At 46.0% G+C, this 23,293-nt stretch overlaps 1 protein-coding gene across 1 annotated transcript in view; it reads right to left on the bottom strand.

The window, feature by feature from the left end:
* LOC144110541 (uncharacterized) overlaps positions 1-23,293 on the bottom strand; it is a 70,920-nt gene that overhangs the window by 41,955 nt on the left and 5,672 nt on the right. Inside the window, exons 2-4 of the mRNA XM_077643539.1 lie at positions 20,505-20,553; positions 12,594-12,682; positions 9,452-9,541 (exon numbers count right to left, since the gene is read on the bottom strand). Of these exons, the coding sequence (XP_077499665.1) occupies positions 9,452-9,541; positions 12,594-12,682; positions 20,505-20,553 (228 nt within the window). The remainder of the gene's footprint in view (positions 1-9,451; positions 9,542-12,593; positions 12,683-20,504; positions 20,554-23,293) is intronic.

Consider the following 23,293-nt stretch of genomic DNA (forward strand, 5'->3'; position numbering starts at 1 on the left):
AAAAGGAGGTTTGCTAAATTACTGGTGTCGCTAAATCGGCTCAATAATCTAAGAGATCCTCTCCATCCCACGCCCATAGGCAACATGTTATAAGACACAAGTTGACATCTTACGCTCATCTGGCATGAGTAGTATGCAGAAAGCCACAATACCGAGGGAACACAAGGCATCAACCGCGACCTTGTGGACTCCACCTTTTCAAGTTTTGAATGCTAGCGCATGTATCAGCAAGCTACAGTCATAACACTGGGTTGCTTTTAGTACGCACGGAAATAACGTGCGGACATAGCATTCAAAGTGCAGGCGTATGCGTTAGCAGGCTGCCCGCATGATAAACACACCAGAAACATTATGCTCTCTGACATCACACAAGAACCGAATCAGCAGACGTCCGGTAAAAGCACGCTGGGGAGACTGCACTAGAAAAATCAGCCACCCGTATACGCAATGTCTTTTTACTAGTAGTGCACCGGAATCTTGATTTATAAGAAAGCGGAAGTCAAATACCTCAGAAATTACATAGCGATCAGATCACTGTCCATCCTACATGGTATATATTATACTGCAAACAGAATGAGGACAGCATAACAATTCAATAACCCGACTCACCGGGCAGACTTACGTGAAGCCTACTCGACAACGGGATAATATTCCGGGGGTTGCTCAGCAGTAGCCGCGACAAGCCGCTGTCAGGGAGAACATAAAAACCAGGCCGCCCCAGCACTAGCTCATTAGCTGCAGCGTCCTCGTCGTCGTCAACCGCACAGCGAAAGAGCAACTTCCTCTTCGCCTCTGGGCTGCGTATCGTAACACTATCCCCCTCCGATTTGCAGAAGGAAAGTCCATGTGCGTCCTAAGGTGATGGGTTCGAATGTCACGGCTTAAGAAGGACGACGTGCACGAGCTCAGTGGAGAGGGCCGCGGTAGGAGAGTTGGTGTTCAGTTGCGATATTTCGTAGGTCACATTGCTCAGCTGCCTCAAGTCATGGTAAGGATCCACGTAACGACACACACAGGCCCACACATTGTGCAGGGAGCCAGAGGAGTACGAGGGAGATAAAAGAATAGTGAGCGTCACGGTGCTGAATGTCGGAACGATGTTTTTGGCCAGTCTGACACGCGTCCAGACGATTTCAAACGATTTCGAGGGAGGCGTCAGCACAGGCAATGGTGTCACAAGCGTAACTTCTGGTAGAAAGGTCATGAGGCAGTCAGCTGTCAATAAGTAGCAACGGGTCGCGGCCAAAGAGTAGGTGGAAGATGTAGCGTCCGATGGTATGGTGACGTGAGGAATTGTAGGTGACGTCACGAAAGACAAATTGACGTCCAAGTAACGATGGTGGTCGGATAGATACAGAGACAGCCTGTCCGTCAGGGTGGTGGTAAGGCTATCAGGAAGCACGTTTGTTTGGGATGGTAGACAGTCGCGTACTTGTGACGGGTGGAGCATGAGAGCAGAAGGTCGTCGACCATTTAGAAAGAAAGCAGCAGCTTCGATTTGTAAGCGGTTGACGATGTGCGCCATGACGCAGGATGACGTCATGGAGAAGGGAATCGGTGAAATCAGAGGCAGAGCTGGTCGGGATAGCGCGCGTGCTAGCGTACCGGGAAGTGCAATCGGCGCAAAGACAATCCACTTGTTCACTGAAGTTGGTGTGGGAAAAGGCCCAAGCAGATGAAGACTAACGAGCATAAATGGGCCAGTCGGAATGTTGATGGGTTGTAGGTGGCCACTAGGCGGAAGACGAGGCATTTTCCGGCGCTGACATTGATCGCAAGCAGCAACGTAGCCGCGGACAGAGTGGTAAATGGACAGATGGATGGAATGTAGGAGCGTCTCCTTTGATACGGGGTAACAGCAGTTGCCACCATGCTCAGCTTTTTCCTTTATTTATGTTTAACTGTGTTGTTAAGTTATTGCAATTTTCCATTTTCTTTCAATTCTTGTTCCTACACATTTAACTTTGTCAGTTTTCTGCTTTCGAGCCACCAATCTTCCAATCTCTTTTTGCTAATTTGCTAATAGGCGGTGCCTTCCCCGCCACTCGCCTATTCAGAGAAAGGAGGTCATGAGCCACTGTAGGCACCGCCGGAAGATCGTGAGCGATGCCTGCTAGAGGGAGTGGACGCGCTAGCCAGGACGGCTTCCAAGGGAGCCAGTGAATATGGGTGTACGATCAACAAAATGGTGAAATACTTCAAAAGAACGACATTCGTTTGCTGCAAGCCGACAAGGAAGGTGTTTTTGGGGTGGTGCCTAAGGGGGCGTATAATGAAAACGTGCCGTGCAGTTGAGAAAAACTTTAAACGGTCTGAATTCAAGCCAGTGAAGGCTAAGTCAAGAGCCATCGCCCTCTGCAATGAATTGGAGCAGCAAATGTTAGCAAAGTGTATAAGTGACTGTGAGCGCAAAACTCTTAGCATGTTTTTTTACAGCTAAGACCCACAAAGAAGGTGTACCATTCCGTTGTATTGTAAGCGAAAGGGGATCTTGGCAGCGCCTTGTTAGTTATTTCCTGCTGAAGCATCTTAACCAGCTTGGGGTCACTGATCCTTTCGCAACAAAGAACTCTTTGGATATAATTGAAGTTCTTGACGGTAATCGGAAAATTGGGTATTTCTTTTCTGTTGATGCATAAGATCTTTTCTATACCATTCCCCATAAGGAATTCTTCACAGTCGTTCAAGCATGCATTGAGGAAAGGGGGGGGGGGGGGTACACCTTTTAAAAACGCAGCTGGTGTGTCAGTAGGGAATTTCATGACTTTGTTAGAATTTTATCTTAATGACACAATTGTACAGTTTGAAAGTAGATCGCTTATACCGAAGAAAGGGACTTGTATTGGCTCCTGTGTGGTCCCGGTTCTGAGCAATATTTTCCTTTCAATGATTGATCGAAGTGTGAATGAGCAGTTGGACAAGGATGGGGTAATGAGAGTTTTCAGATACGTCAACGTAAATAAACAGGACACAGAGTCCCAGTTAGGCACAGTTAACGAGGTTCTAGGAATTTTTAGTGAGAACGGAGAAGGGTTAAAATTTACATAGGAGCTACCTGAAAGTGATAAACCGCAATTTTTAGACCTGGAACTTTAAATAGCCAAAGATAAATTATGCTGGATGTACCACCCTCGTGCCCAGAAAGGTTTCTTGTCATATGAATCAGCACACTCTAAAACAGTGAAGCGAGCCATTGTCACGTCTGGTTTAAACGCCGCCGTTGCGAAATCCTGTTGTCATTCCATGGAAAGCGGTTTCCAGTTGCAGATGGTAAGGCTTCAGGATGCAGGCTTCCCTCAGTCCGTCCTGATTAGTGTGGTGAAGTCCCTTCTTCACAGCATAAAAGGCGTGGAACGTAAACAGCCTATGCCCGTTGAGGATAGAATTAGGCCAGAAGTGGTGCCCTACTCCCACCGCGTTGCCCATAACCTGAAAATAGTTGCATCTAAATTCAAAGTTCCAGTTGTATTCTCTGCTCCCTGTAAGCTGACCTCTTTATGTATTCGTGTAAACTCAGAAAAAAGAAGAGAGAAAATCTGCGGAATCAGGCATGCCCGTAGGTACGCAGAATGTAATGAAGGAGTTGTTTATCAGATCCCACTCGCGTGTGGAAAAGTGTATATTGGACAGACGGGGCGTTGCCTCAACGAAATGTTGAGGGAGCATGAGTGTTCGATGGGGACGGGAACAGGTTCTAATCTGCCTCCTCAGTGTAAGGACTGTGAATTAACAAAACACCAGCGGGCCCATTCTTGATAGAACTGTAGTTTTAGGTAGAGGCCGTGATCCAGTGTCCCGCGAATTAAAAGAAGCCTTTTTATTAGGAAAACGGGCCTGAGTGCCGTTAGCGATGCTTCTATCCTCTTGTACAAAACCGAAGATGCCTTTGTAGAAACGTTTTCCTGATACGAACACGTGTACAGGTGATGCGTTTTTTTTTCTCAGTGTAATCTGAACGGTTCAGTGCACTAAGCTTTTTAGATGGTTTTCTTGTCTCACTTGCTTTTTCTGGTTTTCACGGTTTTAATGCATTTTGGTCTGTCTTCATCTTTTCAGATCCTATTCAGTCATGTTTATTTGGCCCTTTACACCACGTGTCATGCCTTTTAATGTTCTTTCTCCGATCTTATCGTTTTTAACTAAGTCGTGTTTTTAGTGTTTGTCTTTTATCGCTGTTATGACCCTATTCATCTTTCTTGCGTTTGCTGCAGCTGATAGGTGGTGTAACGGTGAGCCTGTATATTATGTGTTTCGTTCAGTAAAAATCAGTTGTCAGTAGGGCATTGTTTTGTCCACCTTTCTTGTTTATGGTTTATGGTTTATGGGGGTTTAACGTCCCAAAGCGACTCAGGCTATGAGAGACGCCGTAGGGAAGGGCTCGGGAAATTTCGACCACCTGGGTTTCTTTAACGTGCACGGACATCGCACAGTACACGGGCCTCTAGAATTACCTTACTTGTGAATGTGTCTTATTTTGCGCTAACGTTTGTATATAGAACTATGCACCAACTAGCACAGCAACAAGTGTTACTTGAGAACCAATGGAACGATGAGCGGAAGCTGATGAATGTGTATTTTTCACTGCAAAACTCGGCGAAAATGCGGTTTGGGAACAACGAGGCATCCTTCTCCAACTGGGCAGCTTTTCGTCGCGGGATGCTCGCCACATTCAGCCCGAGCGAGCGAAATGAAAATGCTTAAATTTTTCATCGCTCCAGGTCACAGCAGTCAAAGGAGAGCGTGGCCATGCTTACAAAGGACATGACACGCCTCTTAAATCGGGCGCACCCGGCAATGCCCGAAGCTACAAAGGTGCGGCACATTTTGCCTGTGGTGAAGGAGCAGCTGTTTGCTGGCCTCATGCGCGACCCTCCGAGAACCGTCGCCCCTTTTGCCAAGGAAGCTACGAGCAAGAAACCTTTATTGCAGGAACGGAGTGCCCAGTACGGCTGTCAGGCAAATGTAGCAGCCGCTCACTACTGCACGTCCTTGCCAGGCCCCGGGGATGAGGCGCTGCGAGAGCTTGTGGCGAGCATTGTCCACGAAGAACTGCGACACCCCCCACTTGGATGCGGCGTCGGCAAGCGTACCTCCTACAGGGGACGTCCTCCGCGACGAAATCTGGCGAGCGGTGTAGCCGCCACCAGCACCACTATCTGAGCCGCACGTGATGTCCTACAGCGATGCCCTGCGCCGACCTGCCCCCGCGCCGCAAGCGTTTCGCCCCGTTGCCGAACCACGACCACTCCATCGTTACCTGCGTCCCGTCGAGCAGCAGCAGAACCTGTGCCCTCCTTTCAGCAAAGCGCACGTATGGCGAACATCCAACAATCGCATCCAACTATCGCCCGCTCTGCTACCATTGCGGGAAGCCCGGACATATTCTGCGGAATTGCCCGTACCGGCGGCTGGGTTTGAGAGGATTCCCACCAGACGCACCTGGACCACGCTATGGTGAAAGACCGCCGGACATAGAGGAGTACCTGGCCGCTCACGGGCTGCCCCTGACCTCGCAGCAGCTCAGAAGAAAAGACTGCTGGACGAGTTGGTGCATCAGTCGAAGATACAAGACGCAGGAGCAGACAGGACGAACAAGGAACAGGGTAGCCATGTAGTGACGCCGATCGGCCTCTGCACCTGCCGCATCTATATCCGCGGTCTTACTTGCACTGGCTCCTTTGCCATATTACATGACTTTTCAAAAGATCTGATCCTGGGCTTGGATTTTCTCAAGTTTCAGCTTCAGTTTATTTATTTCTTGCCACAGAGAGCAGTGGGCCCCGGGAAAAAAAGCCGTAGCTTGACAAGCTCCCGAGGCCCAGAAAATCCAGTAACAGTGGCGTCATTGGTCACATGCAAACAAGAAAGGCCTTCATAAACCTAAGGCATAATTCACAATCTATGAATGAACAGCGGAAACACAAGCTAAGCGCGGAATATAACATAAAGAACAAGTTAAATACAAAATTCAAAACATGCACTGAAAGCAATATTTAAACAATCTATATACTGAGATTATAGCACTTAATTTCACAGCAGTCAACCCATTGACAACGTACAAAAAAAAACAATTTTCAGCATACATGAATGAGGACAACATGATATTGGCGTGCTGACGGGTCACACTAAGCATTCAACGAGCCTGCATATTTCTACCGTATATGTAACAACCACGAACCATAAAAAAAGAGAATAATTTAGTGAAATAACGCCAGGAGGTCAGCATTGCTGCATTTATTATTGTCAATGCCTGCATCAAAGAGACGGTTAAGTAGTGCGGGTAGATAATATCTAAGCATCTGTAGCGCGTAGTTAGTTCGTGGCGTGTTAAGGATGTAGTGCCGCAGACAGCGTAGCGGGTATGTAGGCACCAGGAGCTTAAGCTTAGCGCTTTGAGATATTGTTGAAATTTTGTCCCGTGTTTCCTGTTTGTAGCGCAAGGACAGACGTATATCATAGAGACTAAATATTCTCGGCATGTAACAATTGTGAAAAAGGGTTTCGGAAGGATAATCATAAGGCTGGTTAAAAATAATTCTTAAGGCCCTCTTTTGAAGGAGGTAAATATTTCGAAGAGTGGTTTTTGGAGCAGCTGCCCAAGCTAGGTTGCAGTAATGCAAATGTGACATGAAGAGAATTTTAAAAAGAAGCAGATTAATTCAGGTAGAGAAAAAATAGCAATACCGTGATAGTACGCCAACTACACGAGCAACCTTAAGGCATATATAATCAATATGTGTATCCCAGAGCAGTTTTTCCGTAAACAAGATTCCTAATGTTTTAAAGGTGTTAACAATTTCTATACTACTCGAGGCACCGCAAAGTTGTCTGGAGAAACTTAATATTTTTTCTTTCGGACAAAAGAACATTGCTTTCGTTTTTGAAACATTTATCTGTACAGCATTAGAGCTTAGCCAGTGGAAAGGCGCTGAAAGCGTCTTATTTGCAAGGATAATGAGGTCATCGGGTTTGTAACCACTGAAGAATATGCTTGTGTCGTGCGCGTATATTATAAAGTATGAATTCTTATTAATAGTGGCAATATCATTGATGTATAAATCGAACAGAAGTGGACCTAAGATACTCCTTTGCGGGACGCCAGTTTTTATTTGAGTCAGGTGCGAGGAGCATCCATTGATATCAACATATTGATATCTGAGCGAAATATAACGAATTAGCTCTAGCACATGGCCCCTGATACCATATCTCTGAATTTTTCCAAGAAGAGTGTCATGACTAATGCTGTCGAATGCTTTTTTAAAGTTTATGAAAACCCCAAATGTAATCATTTTTTTTCTTCAAAGTTTTCTATGATATTGTTTTTGGGCCACCAATGCAGTTTCACTAGAAAAGCCTTTCTGAAAACCGTGTTGAGAGCGAGTGATAATAGCGTGGTGGTCCGAAAATTGTGCAGGCGTTTAGCGACCAATTTTTCAAGACCTTTAGAAAACACTGGCAGAAGGGATATTGGTCTATAGTTGGCGATAATATTGCGCTCACCTTTTTTAAATACAGGCAGTACTCTAGCAACTTGCATCTCCGTGGGAAACGGACCAGTGCTAAGACATAGATTAAAGATATCAGTCAGTGAGGATGAAATAACGTCTATAACATACTTAACAGGAGAAATTTGAAGTCCGTCCGCATCACGCGATGGGCTATTGTGTAGTTCCCTGAAGACTGATTGAACTTCTTCGTTGTCAACTGCAGTAAGAGAAACACTCTGCGGGTGATTAGTCTCGAGAAATTTGATCGCTTCCGGGTTATATTGTGACCGCGAGTTATCAAGGAAGGAATCATTAAACGCAATAGCCAAGTCGAACCTACTCATCCCAACACCATTAACTGTTTAAATATCAGGAGCTTTGGTAATACTTGAAGGGTTAATGATGTTGGAAAGCTGTTTCCACAACATACCGTACGGCCACCGCTACTCTCAAAGATATCACTGTAGTAACAGTCCTTAGCTGTTCTAATATCGCGGTTTAATTGGTTGCAATAAGCTCCACGGGTGTGGTGCGGTCCTCGACCTTCTGGAGCCCATGGTATCTTTTTCCGCCCAGCGAGCCGTTGACACCAACACCGAGCCCAGCAGAGTAATGTTGCGCGTGTGTGACGACCACATAACGATCCCTCCGCGAGCCAGCAAGTTCGTCACAGTCGAGTGTAATGACAACACCGGCACTCTTGGCATCGCTGAAGCGAACGTGTCGCTGCTACTCGCTCGGCAAGTTTGTGTCGCTCGAAGCCTAGTAGAACTTGCCAACGGTCGCACCGACATCTTAGTCACCAACTTTACCCGTGAACCGCAGCTTTTAATGAAGACAGCCGTCGTCACTTATTTTGACGAGCTTGGAGTGTGTAACAGGCAGTGCTCTTTGTCCACCTCGTCAGACCTCGACGATGCAACGGCTACAGCCATCCCGACAGACCTAAACCCGCACCTCTTGGCCAATCAGAAACGCTGCGTGGAAAACCTCATCTATTCCTTCCGCAACTGTTTTGCATCAACTTCCAAGGTACGATAGACGTCGCTTACAAAGCACCGAATTATCGTTGCTGATGACCAAACAGGACTATGCCAGTGCCCTTATCGGGTGTCTTCAAAAGAACGCGACGCCATCCGCCGCCAAGTTACACATATGCTCCAGGACAACGTTATACAACCGTACACGAGCCCCTATGCATAGCCTGGGCATTGCTAGGCAGAGCGAAACTACACGGTCACCGAACAGTAATGTCTTGCAGTGATGTTAAATGTCTAGTGGTTTCGCTCATACTTGTACGAACATCCCTTCACCATCGTAACTGACCATCATTCGTTCTGCTGGCTGGTCAAACTTCGCGATCCCTGTTGTCCTCTCGCGCGCTGGGGTGTTCACCTACAAGAATATACATTTATATACGGGTATTCGCCTTGGTCGTTCACCACGCCGACGCCGACTTTCTTTCGCGGCTTCCGCTTGCCACCAATGAGTGTAACGCCGTTTCGAATCACATTTCGGTCCTCGCAACGCAATTTACAGATTCTCACGTCTATCAAGCTGGGCAACCAAAAGATGTGGGTCTCATGTCCCTTTTCGCCACCGCACGGGGCCATGGCCTCTGCTGTTTCTTGTACGCGATGGTCTCTTGTGGAAAAAAACTACGCCTATGTGGGACACGCTTCCTACTCGATGTTCCACAAAGCATGTTGTCATCTGTTATACCCGTAGTGCACGGCCCTCGTGTTTTCTTCTTTGGTCGGCTAGAACGCTCTGCGATGCTCAAGAACGGTTGTGCTCGATTCGTCCTAGTCTTGCGGGAGGGCTTTAACTTGTAACAATATTATAAGCGGCTTCAGTTTTGAACAGGCATTATTTCGCACTGCTTCAAGGGTTTCCTGACATGATAGGCGTTGTGAAACAGCAGTGAAACCGTAAATATTAGGTTCGTGTGTTCGAACACTTACCAAGACGAGGTCATAACTAAGGAGGAGTACAAATGCCAGGATCCTTATTTTCGCTCCGAGTAGGAAATGTCCCATAAGATCCTTGTTGTTCTGAAAGCGAAATATAGCAAAGTGGATTCTGAAATTCACGTTGCTCGGCATTTAATAAATATTGTGCACTGTTGAACCTTTGAAGAGTTGTTCGTAATTTAAGTATAAATCAAATATTTTTTCGAATGATAAGTACTTATAGGCACTAAAGTAGTCGGATCATAGTCTGCATATGAAAAGCAGAAATAGAAAATTCTTTACAGCATGTACAAAATATCTTGCAGCCTGTATCATTAAGTGAAATCCGCATTTCTAAAATTCAACAATATTTGACATTACCACTGTAGCTATTGCGTAATCTGTTTTTTTATGATACACATAAGACTAGAAATTCTAGAAAAGAAATTCACCTCAAAACTCCTGACAAAAATTGCCTGCTAGAAGATGGCGTATGGCGTGCTTACTTTTTAAAACCTACTATTTGATGAGAGCACTGGGGCGAAATCCACGAAACAGTTCGCTTTTCAGCTACGTCATTTTGATGCAGACGTGGGCGGGGCTAACCTTGTGGGAGGATCAGTCCAAAACCGCAGTCAATCGGTGATCACGTGAGTATTTTTTTTGCGTTCGCGAGAAGACGCCACTCATTCTTGAACGTGCGCAGTAAGCTTGTGGTGTAGCAGCACTTTTGTTGCTGTCGTTTTCGTGTGATCCGGTGACAGTGCCGGCATGCAGCGGTTGCCGTCTCCATGGGTCGGCACAACTCGATGCGCCAGAACTGCCAATTGAGCTCATGGAGCAGCACAGTTGGACTAGTTGGCGAACATGCAATGCAGCGAAGAGGGTGCTCGTAAAGAGAAGCGGGACGAAGACACGCGTGGAGTAAATATTATTGTAGATATCGCAAAATATTTACACTGGATCTAATGCAAAAAGAAAATAGACGAGCAGAAGACAGCCCCCAAACTACCGCGCCATTAACGCTCACGTAGCATCCACAAATTGCAACTCATTGTCCACTGCCACCTTCGCTACGCAGCCGCCGCAGTGGCAGAGTGGTTATGGCGCTCGGCTGCTGACCCGAAATACGCAGGTTCGATCCCGACCGCGGCGGTCGCGTTTCGATGGAGGCGAAATGATAAAAACTCGTATACTAATTAATATCAGTGCACGTTAAAGAATGCCAGGTGGTCAAAATTATCGGGAGCTTTCCACTGCAATGTCCCTCATAGCCGGAGCAGCTTTGGGACGTTACACTTAATAAAACAAACCCAGAATTCACCACTACTTTTTCTGATGTTATATTCCTCCATCTGCTCGCGAGCAGAACTTACCCTCGTGGTAATAAAAATACTAGGTTTAGCTACAAGCGTGCGGCATCCCTTTATTAACGCACTCCTGAGACCAATGTTAACGCAACTGATGGAGGTAAACTTTACTGCAAGAAAGCGGGAGCTCGTTTACAACCCCGCAAATACAGAGTACCGACCACGTGTCATGCTTAACTTGGTAAAGAAAGGGAGTGTGGCTAAGGGAAAAACAGTAGCTTTACATGAAAAAGGCTTCATTTGGACTCGACCAGCTGACCAAGAAGGCGCGGCTCTGGCAAGAGACCGTTGGCGCACGATGGCCTCAGTTGCCTATATGCCATAAAACCCAACATAACACTCTGGCAAGAAACCACCGATAAGTACAACTATGTGTGCTCTGCTGCTATCACAGCAGCGAAACAGCGAAATTTCTTGAGAAAAACTCATAACGCGCGCCACGAGGAAGCGTTTGTGATGGTACAGAGCTCAATGACAGCGCTCTCTAATCCGTTCTTCACTCAGCAAGCACGCGTGGTGACAGTCGGAGAGCCACAAGCAGATTCTCAGCAGCACCTTCTTCATCATTTTCTGGACGTACCGCAGGCATAAACGGCCGTCAGCACGCTCGCGTCGAGCAATGCTCCATGTCCTCCCGCTAACGTCCGCTCGGTAGACCGGTGTCGCAAAAAACCGAAGCGCGCCGATGATATTTCTCTCCCGTCATCGCGGCCCTTGTTGGCCCTCTAGTTCGGTAGACCGCCGGAGAACTAACTCCTTCGAAACCATGAAATGCCGCCTGAAAACGTCATCAGGCGTGTCGAAGGAATCATCACGTATTAGGCCGCCGATAACGATCACTCAACAGCGCGCACATCGAGGAGGCAAACGGAGGTTCCACATTTACAATGAAGAGAACGCCAGCGCCTCGGTTCCATGGACGGACGGCGCACCGGTTCGCTTCACTTGATTGACAGCTGGTGTGACGTGACAAAAACCACGGTCCCGCGTCCGCGAGATGTCACGCCAGCGGTGACGACACGTGTCCAATAGCTCGCGGCGGCCAGAGGGAAGCGAACTGGTTCCAAAGAGAACCGTTTCATGGATTCGGCCCCTGCTTGGCATAAAATGGCACCGAATTTTCAATGCCATGGTTCCCTTTCTCGGCTCAGCATTGCAATCGCCGCTAGTTAAGGTACGCTCTCATAAAGAGCGTCAGTTTCGGTGTCGTAGTAAACTGAATACAAATCGTGTCTAGTCTTAATACCGGAAGCAGAAATATCAGACCAACTAACTCTTCCACTCCCAACAACGTTTCTGGGCATTCGTTCTTTCCAAGAAAATTTATAAATTGACAACGGTGTGCAATTATTTAGTTAAGGAAGTGTCCCTAAGAACTTTTTATGTGGTCGTCTCGTGTTGTATTTACACTGCTGCATTTTGTTGCTGTCCTGTAAGTTCGATTTTACCGCTGTGTTCTCGGTGCCAGTCAAAGAGCATCCATAAAATTGTGCTCCAGCCTGCAGTATTCCGTGTGGGAGTGCCGTATAATAAAGCAAAAACTAATTTTCTCCTGCATTTATTTCACCGTCCTATATCTGCACCCAACCTACTCTGCTGGCAAAGCTCCAACGTCAAAGTAATGTTAGTTACTGGTGAATGGTTCTTTGCCTCACTGTTAGCTTCGACCTTTAAGGGAAACGAGCCGCGCGGACAGATTGGTATCACGCTACGAAAAAAAAACCTCCAGAAAGAAGTTTCTCATTTGCACTCGGGCAATCAGGGACAAAGAGATGATTACTCACTGTGTTCACGGCTACCAGCAGAAGTAAAGCTAAAGCGCAGGAAGCCCCACCGAGGCACACACCGATCACAATGCGGGCGTCGTATCCAACTGTTGGAATAAGCGGATAAGGTAAATTCGTCACCTCCGATACATGAACGAAGTTCTGCGTGTTGAAAGGCATCTGCGTCTCCGTACATTGGTACCAAATACTTACGCGCTCATTTGCATCTACCTCAAGGCTGTTTCACATTATGCAATTGCAACTTCAGCGCTGCGCGATTTTTGGCATTTTGCGACGAAACGACGCGTCGGCGTCGTCGCAAACCCTCTGCGACAGACTTCCAACCAGATATTATATATATATATATATATATATATATATATATATATATATATATATATATATATATATATATATATATATATATATATATATATATATATATATGCTGTGCTTAACAGTGCGATAATAATGCTTAGATTAATCTTTCACTTAAAGAAAATTATTTATAAAGCATCAGAAAAAACAACCATGCCGCTGGTGGGATCCGCACCCACGACCTCCGAATATCGCGTCCGGTGCTCTACCAACTGAGCTACGGCGACGGCTGTCCAATGTGCTGCTCTCGTGGGTATTTATGTTTTATTGGGTGTAAGTGAACCTTGAGTGTTCACCAGCGCCTCCCTCCTCGATAGCGGCGGACGTAGCACGTCCTGTAATACCGCGAGTGTAGGGTGCCTCGATGCCAGCGCTGCGCCGGCGGCGCTGGCATCGAGGCACCCTACGCGAGTGTGACGTGGAACGCCATCTAACGATGAGGGCGGAAACTGTGCGAGAGTCCTCTTATGCTACCTATGGCATCAAGACTGCCAGAACCGAGAGGCTCGTTAAGCTATTAGCACACGTTAAGCTATTAGCGCGCGCGCGCGCGCGCGCACGCACGCGCACGCACACACACACACACACACACACACACACACACACACACACACACACACACACACACACACACACACACACACACACACACACACACACACACACACACACACACACACACACACACACACACACACACACACACACACACACACACACACACACACACACACACACACACACACACACACACACACGCACGCACGTACGCACGCACGCACGCACGCACACACGAATATTATGTGGAGCCATATACGAAATGGTTAATGAAAATGAATAAGGCGCGGAAGACATAATAGAGAATACAAAAAAATATAAAGCAAAAGTTAAAAATAAAATAATAATACATGTGTGCGGAAACCGCGAAAGGTCTGCGGCCCGCGGGGCTGCCGCGTGGTCCCAGTGGGCTTGGTGAGAGAGTTCGAATATAGGTGTCTATTCCGGATAAAACATGGGTGCTGGCTGTAGGTTGGACAAAGGAGATTACTGAGAAAATAAACATCTAGATACCCACCAACTTCAGAGCATGGTTGAAGTTGTAAAGAACCATATCTGGCGTATTTTGATTTATAATGCTATCTAAAGCATATGACAGGTGAAATTTCCTACGTTTCCTCCTTCAAGCAGGGGAGCCTCCCAGGAGTAGCGTTCATGTCATGGGAGAACGTGCCAAACTTGTGAATGAGGTATGACTCCCTTTGTTCCCTGTAATAGGTGCTAGGGTACCCGGACAGGAGAAGGATGACGCGGATGTTTTCGGAACTGTGGAGTGGCAGACGTAGGTGCTTGGAAAGGGTTAATCTGGGTAAGGATGACACGTGGCCTTTGTGGTTGCTAAATCGGAAGCAAAATGTTGTCTTGGTCTGACCAATATACTCTTGCCTAACGCACCTCACAATGAAGTTTGTAAATCACTTTGCTTGAGTCGCAGTCGAGGTCTTCGCTTATGTGAAACACAAAGTTGTCGAACTTGGATTTTGCCAGTTTGGTGTCTAAATGTGCGGACAGACTTTTCACCGAGGTTTTCCGCATGGGTGGCACCCATCCTGGGTAGAGTTATTCTTTGTTTCCGCATTGACAAGCAAGTCTATCAAGTTCTTGTACCGGCGGTGCACCACTCTGGGCGGTTCCTATTATATTAGTGACAACCTATTACTCTGTCTGATTATGTTAAAATGACGGCTTAGTATGTTACTTACTCTGGGAGCCGTTGAGGAAAGGTACGGATTAAGATTATATATATATATATATATATATATATATATAAAGGAAGACTCCAAGCGATCGATTAATGTAGATAATGCCCAATTCCGCATGTATGGATTTAAACCTAGGAAAACTAAATTACGTATCTTTTGGCAGCTTGTTCAAACTCTAACGTCGTTATGTAAAAAGACTGTTCACAGCGTACACGCGTATCTGCTCGGATGCGAGTTTTAAAAAATTGGCGTTGGCAGATGCGTTTTGCTTGAGAAATCTGTCGTTAGATGCGGCTCTTGAATTTACGTTTAGTGCATTAGTACTTATAGTGGCCATTCTCCGGATTTAGCCGCTGTGTGTTTGTCTGTACGTTTAACCTGCTTTGTGGCAGCCTGCTAACCTGCCCATCGGATGGCGGACAACCTGGGGTTGCTCGCTCGGGGTGCGCCTGTGCCAGCGGGTCGGAATAAACGACTTCCGTGAAGTCTTCCCTTACACGTCGTGGAGGTGCACCTTAGTCACCCCGTTTCCTCTTTCCCCGCCTCTCTCTGGAGCTGCGCTGCGGTCGCCGCTTGTGTACTATAACCGTCATGTCCCAAGAGGTCCGGGTTCCTTCCGCTCTCTCTCTACTGCCCCCGTAACTTGGGCCGTGAGCAGCAGTCAACGCGACCCTCAGATGCCTGTTGGCCTCCGCGGCGACGACGTCGACGAGTGGCTTGACAACTACGATCGCATGAGTTCGTTGAACAGATGGGACTAAACTTATGAATGTGTCCTTGTATTTGACTGACGTCGCACGAACATGATTCCTTAATCATGAGACGGATATTTCGGACTGGACCAGCTTCAAACAGCAGTTGTGATATTTTTGGCTCTCCGGCCGTTCGGCATGAAGTAGACAAGAAGCTCGCTGGCTGCATAGAGCACCCAACCGAGTCGTGCGCTTCTTATATTGAGGATCTACTTGCTCTCTGTCGGCGCGTCAATGCCACCATGACCGAGGCTGATCGTGTTCACGTCGTACTGAAGGGTATCGGCTCTCTTGCGTTCAATGTCCTTGCCGTACAAAACCCTACGTCCGTCGACGCCATCATCACAGCCTGCCAACGGCTAGATCAGTTCCAGTCCATCCCTTAGCAACCTTTTGCCCACCCACTCGGGCCTGCGTGCGTTAATTCGTGCGCTCATTGCTGAGGAGCTTCTGGCACGCGGTTCTTCGGTACGTCGAACCTGACCACCGGAATTGGGACGCAGTCCTGTGACTTGCCTACAATTCCGCGTTGCAGTGAACCACTGGCTACGACCCGTTTTTCCTCGTTTACGGCCGTTCTCCCACTACCCTTCTCGACGCCTGCGAGCTCTTCCCCGTCTGACCCCGCCCAGTTTCTATCCCGTGTGGCCCGATGCCGCCACCTTGCTCGCCAGAGCACTGGAGCCTGCCGGGAAGATTACAAGAGTCACTACGACGCAACGCACCGCGTTGTCTCGTTCAACTCTGAAGACAAGGTATTGCTTTGCACCCCTCTGCTGACGCCTGGTCTTTGTGAAAAGTTTCAGCCTCGTTTCATTGGTTCCTACTTGGTTCTCAACCAACTCTCCTGTGAGCTACCACGTCCCTCCTCTGGGCTGCCGTTACCGCGGGACTGCAATTGTCCACGTTTGCAGCCTGAAGCTTTTCATTCGGCGCCCTGCATCAGACTAATTTCCGATAGGCTCGCCGCTTATGACCACGTCGGTAGTTACAGAAGTACTTGCTATTGAGCTAGTTGGTTCATCATAAAGTTGAACGGCACTAGGGAGCGAACACAGGAAGACACAAGAGACAGAAAGAGCACCTACTACGAACTGATTTTATTGCGGAAAACACCACCTTTATACGCCAGTACATTATTGTCATCAGTGCGTTATCATAGCCAGGACAAGCTAACAAGAAAAAATATATGTTGCGAACAAGATTACATTTATGCATAAAAGCGAGAGAATTGCTACTCAGAGAACAAGGCATGAAAAATTTACGAACATGATAGCAAGATTAAGTGACAAGTTTAAGTGACATGGTCATGTGTAGGTCTTGTCACTTAATCTTTCTTAATTAAAATGTGATGATTATCGTGATAGAGTCAAACGCTTTAGAAAGATCATTGAATATCCCTAATCTAAGTTTACCTCTTTCAATCTGATTTAAGATGCATTGTTTTTGTTCTAGTAAAGCGAGCTATGCGCCTGAACCTTTACGAGAGCCATATTGAGAATCAGCCAACAAGCTATGTTTTTCTCGAAATTTGTTAATCGCTATAGGATTACTTTCTCCGAAGGTTTTGAAAATACCGGCAGTATTAATATGGATCGATATTTTCCTGAGACATTTCAATTCCCCTTTTTTAGAATTGTGGTGACTCGTGCTATCTGCATTTTTTGGGGAAAGATTCCTGTGTTTAAACAGAGATTAGAGATATAGGTAACACAAGGAGACAGAAGATTTGCTATATATTTAATGGCTTTTATTTGAAAGCCATCAATATATTTAGCACTACTATTGTTTGAGCTAAGAATTATGTTAACTATCTCTTCCTCATCTTCTGGACATAAAAATATAGATCACTAATTGTATAATATGCCTTCAAAATCCGCGTCTTGTGTAGTGTTACTTCCTATGTCGATGAAATGTTCATTAAATGCGTCAGCAAGTGCTTTATCCTGCACCTCAACGTCATTTACTTTTAAACGGCGTATTTGTTCTCCATGGCCATGGTAATTCAACAATGAATTCAGTTTCTTCCACAACTGAGCCGTGCACGGAATTGATGAGTTAAAGGGACACTGAGGAGAAATTGAAGTTGGCTTGTATCGATATAATAGCAGCTCCTGATCACAAAAACGCCACTCTTACTGAAAACAAAGCTCTTGCAATGTAGAAAATAGCAAGAACCAAAATACAGGTGTCGCCGCCACAGGACAATCTCGCAAGTACAAGCGTGATGACTTCCTAGGACAAGAGGCGCCACCTTGGAGGAATTTTCCTTACTTCATGGAAGCCACGAATCTCTGAGGCTGGCAAAGGAAGGTTGCGCACCGCACCGCTAGCCGTCTGAAATCACGGAGTCTGCGTTTACGTCACGTATCACGTCACTCCGTTCTGTGACGTCATAGAGTTCTCCGTGTCGTCATAAGAGTTCTCGAGTTTGAATCAGAGCGGCGGGAAAAGCTTTCTCAACCTCGAATCCAAAGTTCATTGAAATAAATGCATCTTTCGCGCCCGGACAAGCGGCAACAAAGCCATGAAATGCCGAAGTATCAGATTTTGCTAACAAAAAAAATGGTAGAGTTCTCCTCAGTGTCCCTTTAAAGGCACGCATAGAGTAATCTCGCATTGCCTTTTATATATCTTTGTCAAAACGATTTCTAAATGTCTTAAAGGACTGAAATAGCACTGCGTCTTTAGTTCTTATAAATTCGTTGAATATGACATTTTTTCTCCGTATCCTGTTAGAGACCTCTGTAGTTATCCATGGTTTACGTATTTTGTTTTTTTTTTGTTTACAGCACTTGATCAGAAAACATGCTTCTTAACTGACTTTTAATAGCCTGCAAAAAACTTCACACGCCAAATTTGCGTCTTTCAGACCATATACAGGTGCCCGAGAAATGTGTGCTATCTTCTCACGAAAAAAAAGAAACAGTGTGCTCTGTTATAAGCTGAATTGTTTGGTTTGGGAGTGCAGTATTTTTCTTTGCATGTCCCGTGAAACAAATGTAGATCGGCAAGTAGTCACTATGCCGATCATTACTTCCATACCGCATTACTTCCTTACCTATTCGATGGGGAAACCGAAGAGCATAATCTGATCGGCCGAGCATCTCAGGGAACATGTTAAAAACTTCCCCCGCTCTGCACGCAGCCACAGGCTGAGTTTGTTGGCGATTCCCTGAATACAGTGGGTTCTTTTACACTGGCGCTGCAACCACCAAAGTTTTTTTTGTATTTTTTCATTGTTCAAAGTTTGATGCAAACTGTTACGTTGTGGTGGCGACACTCCAGTCGGGAGACAACGAAAAGGCTTCCAAAAGAAACTCTTTAAGGGGCTGACTCCCGCCCACTAAGAGCTGCATGACACAGCGGCGGCAATCGTCACAAGCGCGCTGGGCGGTCATCAAACTGAATGCCGTGCAGTTCTTGGCCGCGCTCAATATAAAGCTGGCAAGGAGCCTTGGAGGTCAAGAACCAAAAGCAACTACGACAATATGGAAAAAATGTGGAAGCATTTGCACGTGGCCACGATCAATGGAGATAAGTCTGGTCGCATACCTCGCATTTGAAAACAAAATGATGAAGCCACGCCCCGACGGCTTTGAGTGCGAACGAACAAACTGTGCAGAGATTCACGGCAATATAAAACGAGCTGAAATGGGAAGCTTTAGGCATGACGGATGATCAATTGCGTTAAAAAGGTTTGCGCATAGTTTGTTTCAATTCTGCCAATCATGATCATGTACACGGGTCAGACAGTCGACTTCTGTTGGTACATGACTGTTTCAGGTTACACATATACGAAATCCTTTACAACTGGCTACGAAGCGAAGTAGCTCAGCCCCACTGTGATTTGCAATAAAGGAGTCCTAGAACTGAAGTTTTTCCATTATCAGAAATATGATCCAACTGCAAGCAATTGGAGACGAAGGAGGGGGGGGGGGGTGCGTTGCTTCTGGAAAAATGTTGTGGGGGGGGGGGGGGGGCGACCGCCGCCTTGCCCCTCACCTCTGTTCCGGGATCCCTGCTAACCGTTCATATGCGGTTTCAGTACGGATATTCAACCATTCCGCTGACGATTGGCCTTCTTGTCGCGGTCGCCCGCAACGCTCATCGTACAGTGTCGAACACGGTCAGATGCGCTGTAACGAACCAACGGCTATAGCGAAGAAATCGCGAAGCCTCTTCGTCTTTGTATAACTATATTCATTTGCTTATGACCGACAAAATTGATTGTGCTCTTCAGGTCGTCTACTCCACAATTTTTTTCAAGTAATCACTGAAAAAATTTTCACCAATGGCATATTGAAGACGTAGTGCATTCACTCCCTTTTGGGAGCCCCTCCTGCTCGTCTGGCAGTTCCAGTTGCAAGGAAAAGGAAACTTCTTCCAGTCAGGACATCTTACTTTCTAGAGTGTAATTGTATCGTGCACGTCACGTGGTCAGTAAACATCTCCAAGCCACTCTCGGATGAGCCTACTCTGGCACTCTAGGCATGCAAAGTAAACCAATAAGTGCTCATACAGCCTCCAGGGGACAAATCCGTCAGCTTGGTAACTTCCTACTTTCTACCCTTAAGAAAAAATGAGTTCGGAATTACACGAAATTATAGGTCTTCATGCCCGGCCTATGGCAGGTAAACATGGCAGGTAAACATCTCGTCATCAGACAGGAAACGGCGCCTAAAAAATGCATTCAAGATGCGCTTAAGATACGCTCATAAAAATGTGCTGCATTCCAACTTCACCCAACTACAAAGAGCAGAACGCAAATCCCAGAACGCTCTTTTCGGGTTTAGAGCAAAACTCGCCTCAAATAATTAAGAATTCAGCTTAGGTATACCTTTCTACGCACCTAATGGTTGGCTTCTTTGAATTTTACAGTGTTTTGCATGACTAATATTTGCATGCTGTTCTGCCAAAGCTAATTGGATGTAGTGAAGAAGGCCACTCCGGAAGAAATTGCAAGGGCATGCACGTTCCACGTATCCCGACTGGAAACAATCAACTAAAATTGAAATAATGAACGGATGCATACTTACGCGCCTGGATAATCATTACGCCAGCAAAAACATTCAGAACTTGCTGAATCTGTAATAAAAGGGCAATGATAAGTACCTGTGTGTAAGTATTTAATAGGATGGACAGGCAACTCGAATATGGGGTTGCCCTTTCCTCACTGAGTAATTCACTGTTTTTTTTAAAGCAGGGAGCTTGTGACAACTTAGGCACTGGTTTGTTTAGTCTGCTCTCCTTCAGACGATGTCTAACTACAAGCAAAAATTAGTAGATAGGTAGTCCTTTACGTTCAGCGTTTAGACTCAAAGATTTTATTGTCAAGGTAGCTCAAGGTCCGAAGTGCACACCAAGACAGAGATTTAGTATACTGGGCATTGTGTGCTTGGGTGCTTAGCGGAATAGCAGGTTCATAGTGCGCATGCGCAGAACGCTAACGGGAAAATACCATTAGTGTATACACATAACCTTCAAAAGACAGTCTTGGCAGTTTTAGATTTTGTTCATTCAGCATGAAAACATGGCGGCGTTCTTCCAAGGGAAAGCCGTCCGACTCAGCCGATTGAGCGGTCCTTCCGGTCGGCACGTTTGCCAGTAGATACTGGTGTTGTTGCATTTCGCTATGACATGCCTTGCTTCAAAAACAAAGTTAAGACTGCAGTTCAGTCCATTTTTTTAGATATGCTTTCGTTTCTGACGCACTTAAGTCTAATGGGGCCTCCTGTTGCCAGCAACCGTCTGCTGCTCCTAGGAACGCAATATAAATCGGTTTCTAGCTTGCCATGCAGTGTTATTTGTTTCAGTAGTTTACCACGGCAGATATTACTAAACTGGATTAAGTATTTCGAGCATGGCATTTCATGTAATACAAAATATTCTGGCTGGAGCGGTTGGTACCTAGTATTTTACTAATAAGATCACGTACCTCTGCGGTGGCTCACTGGTTATGGCGCTCGGCTGCTGCCCGAAAAACGCGGGTTCGATCCCGGCCACGGCAGTCGAATTTTGATGGAGCGAATTTTTAGTGGCTCGTGTACTGTGCGATGTGAGTGCACGCTAAAGAACCTCAGGTGGTGTAAATTTCCGTACTCCCTTCAGTACGGCGTCCCTCATAGCCTGAATCGCTTTTTGGACGTTAAACTTCCATAAACAAACCATAAACCAATTAGACCACGTCATAGTGTTAAAGCTTCCTATTCCACATAGTTTTATTCGCAGAGGCATCATCATGCTTATTTTGAGGAGTAAAATAAGCATTACTCTATCAATCGGTTGAACAAGGCTCCGATAAATATTCTTTCTGCGAGTTAGCAACGCCCCCCCCCCCCCCCCCCAATTTAAAAGCGCCTGCCGCCTCTGTGTAATGTAGATCGTGTTTAATGTTTTCGAGACGGCGCACTAAAATTTTCGTTAGGAATAAGCTGTTTACAGCAAGCTAATGTACTTTCACTTAGCTCCCCACTATCACGGTATCGTTACACTAAAACTTCCTATTGTGACCTAGTTTTTGTGTGCAAATATATCATGGGCGAAGGAATGCGCTAAAGCGGCACAAGAAGATAACACACACACACACACACGACACAAGCGCAAACTAACAACTGTTTATTCCTTACGGAAGATGCGTTTATATACGCAGCGTCAGTTTTTGAAAATGCAATCTTCCCATCATGAAACACGTGACCATCACCACGACACAGCATCTGCACTTATCATGTCAATTTCGGCTTTTGTAAGTGCAATAGAAGGAGTGCTTACACACGTTCCATTTTCCGCCTTTTCGATTGAAAACGCTTCGACTATACTTTCTTTCTGTTTACCTACAATTGTGGTCATGTGGAAAATTGGTTCGCATTTCTTCTTACACCTGCTGCCACGTTGCGCCAGATTCCTGGGGTAGTTAATTTTGTCGCAGTCATTATTATGCTCTAGAAGTCTCGTGTTGACACATCTACCCGATTGCCCAATGTATTGTTTTCCGCATGATATTGGTATCTAATAGATGATGTCTTTCTGGCATGGTACGAACCTTTCCCTATGGGCAATGTCACATTCCTTGCGCTTTTCACTCTTTCCTTTCGCATTCACCTTGTTGCAGATGCTTATCAGCTTTTTTGGTGCGCTGAATACAACTTTCACTTGGTGTTTGTTCGCCACTTTCTTCAATCCGTGCGATGCCTTATGAATATACGGTATAACAACCAATCCTTCTCTATTCCCTTGTTCTTTCGATTTCATTCATTCAGCGCACCAAAAAAGCTGATAGGCCTCTGCAACAAGGTGAATGCGAAAGGAAAGAGTGACAAGCGCAAGGAATGTGACATTGCCCATAGGGAAAGGTTCGTACCATGCCAGAAAGACATCATCTATTAGATACCAATATCATGCGGAAAACAATACATTGGGCAATCGGGTAGATGTGTCAACACGAGACTTCTAGAGCATAATAATGACTGCAACAAAATTAACTACCCCAGGAATCTGGCGCAACATTGCAGCAGGTGTAAGAAGAAATGCGAACCAATTTTCCACAGGACCACAATTGTAGGTAAACAGAAAGAAAGTATAGTCGAAGAGTTTTCAATCGAAAAGGCGGAAAATGGAACGTGTGTAAGCACTCCTTCTATTGCACTTACAAAAGCCGAAATTGACATGATAAGTGCAGATGCTGTGTCGTGGTGATGGTCACGTGTTTGATGATGGGAAGGTTGCATTTTTCAAAAAACTGACGTTGCGTATATAAACGCATCTTCCGTAAAGAATAAACAGTTCTTAGTTTGCGCTTGTGTCGTGTGTGTGTTGTCTTCTTGTGCCT

This window comes from Amblyomma americanum, chromosome 11 (assembly GCF_052857255.1).
Source record: "Amblyomma americanum isolate KBUSLIRL-KWMA chromosome 11, ASM5285725v1, whole genome shotgun sequence".
Taxonomy (NCBI): domain Eukaryota; kingdom Metazoa; phylum Arthropoda; class Arachnida; order Ixodida; family Ixodidae; genus Amblyomma; species Amblyomma americanum.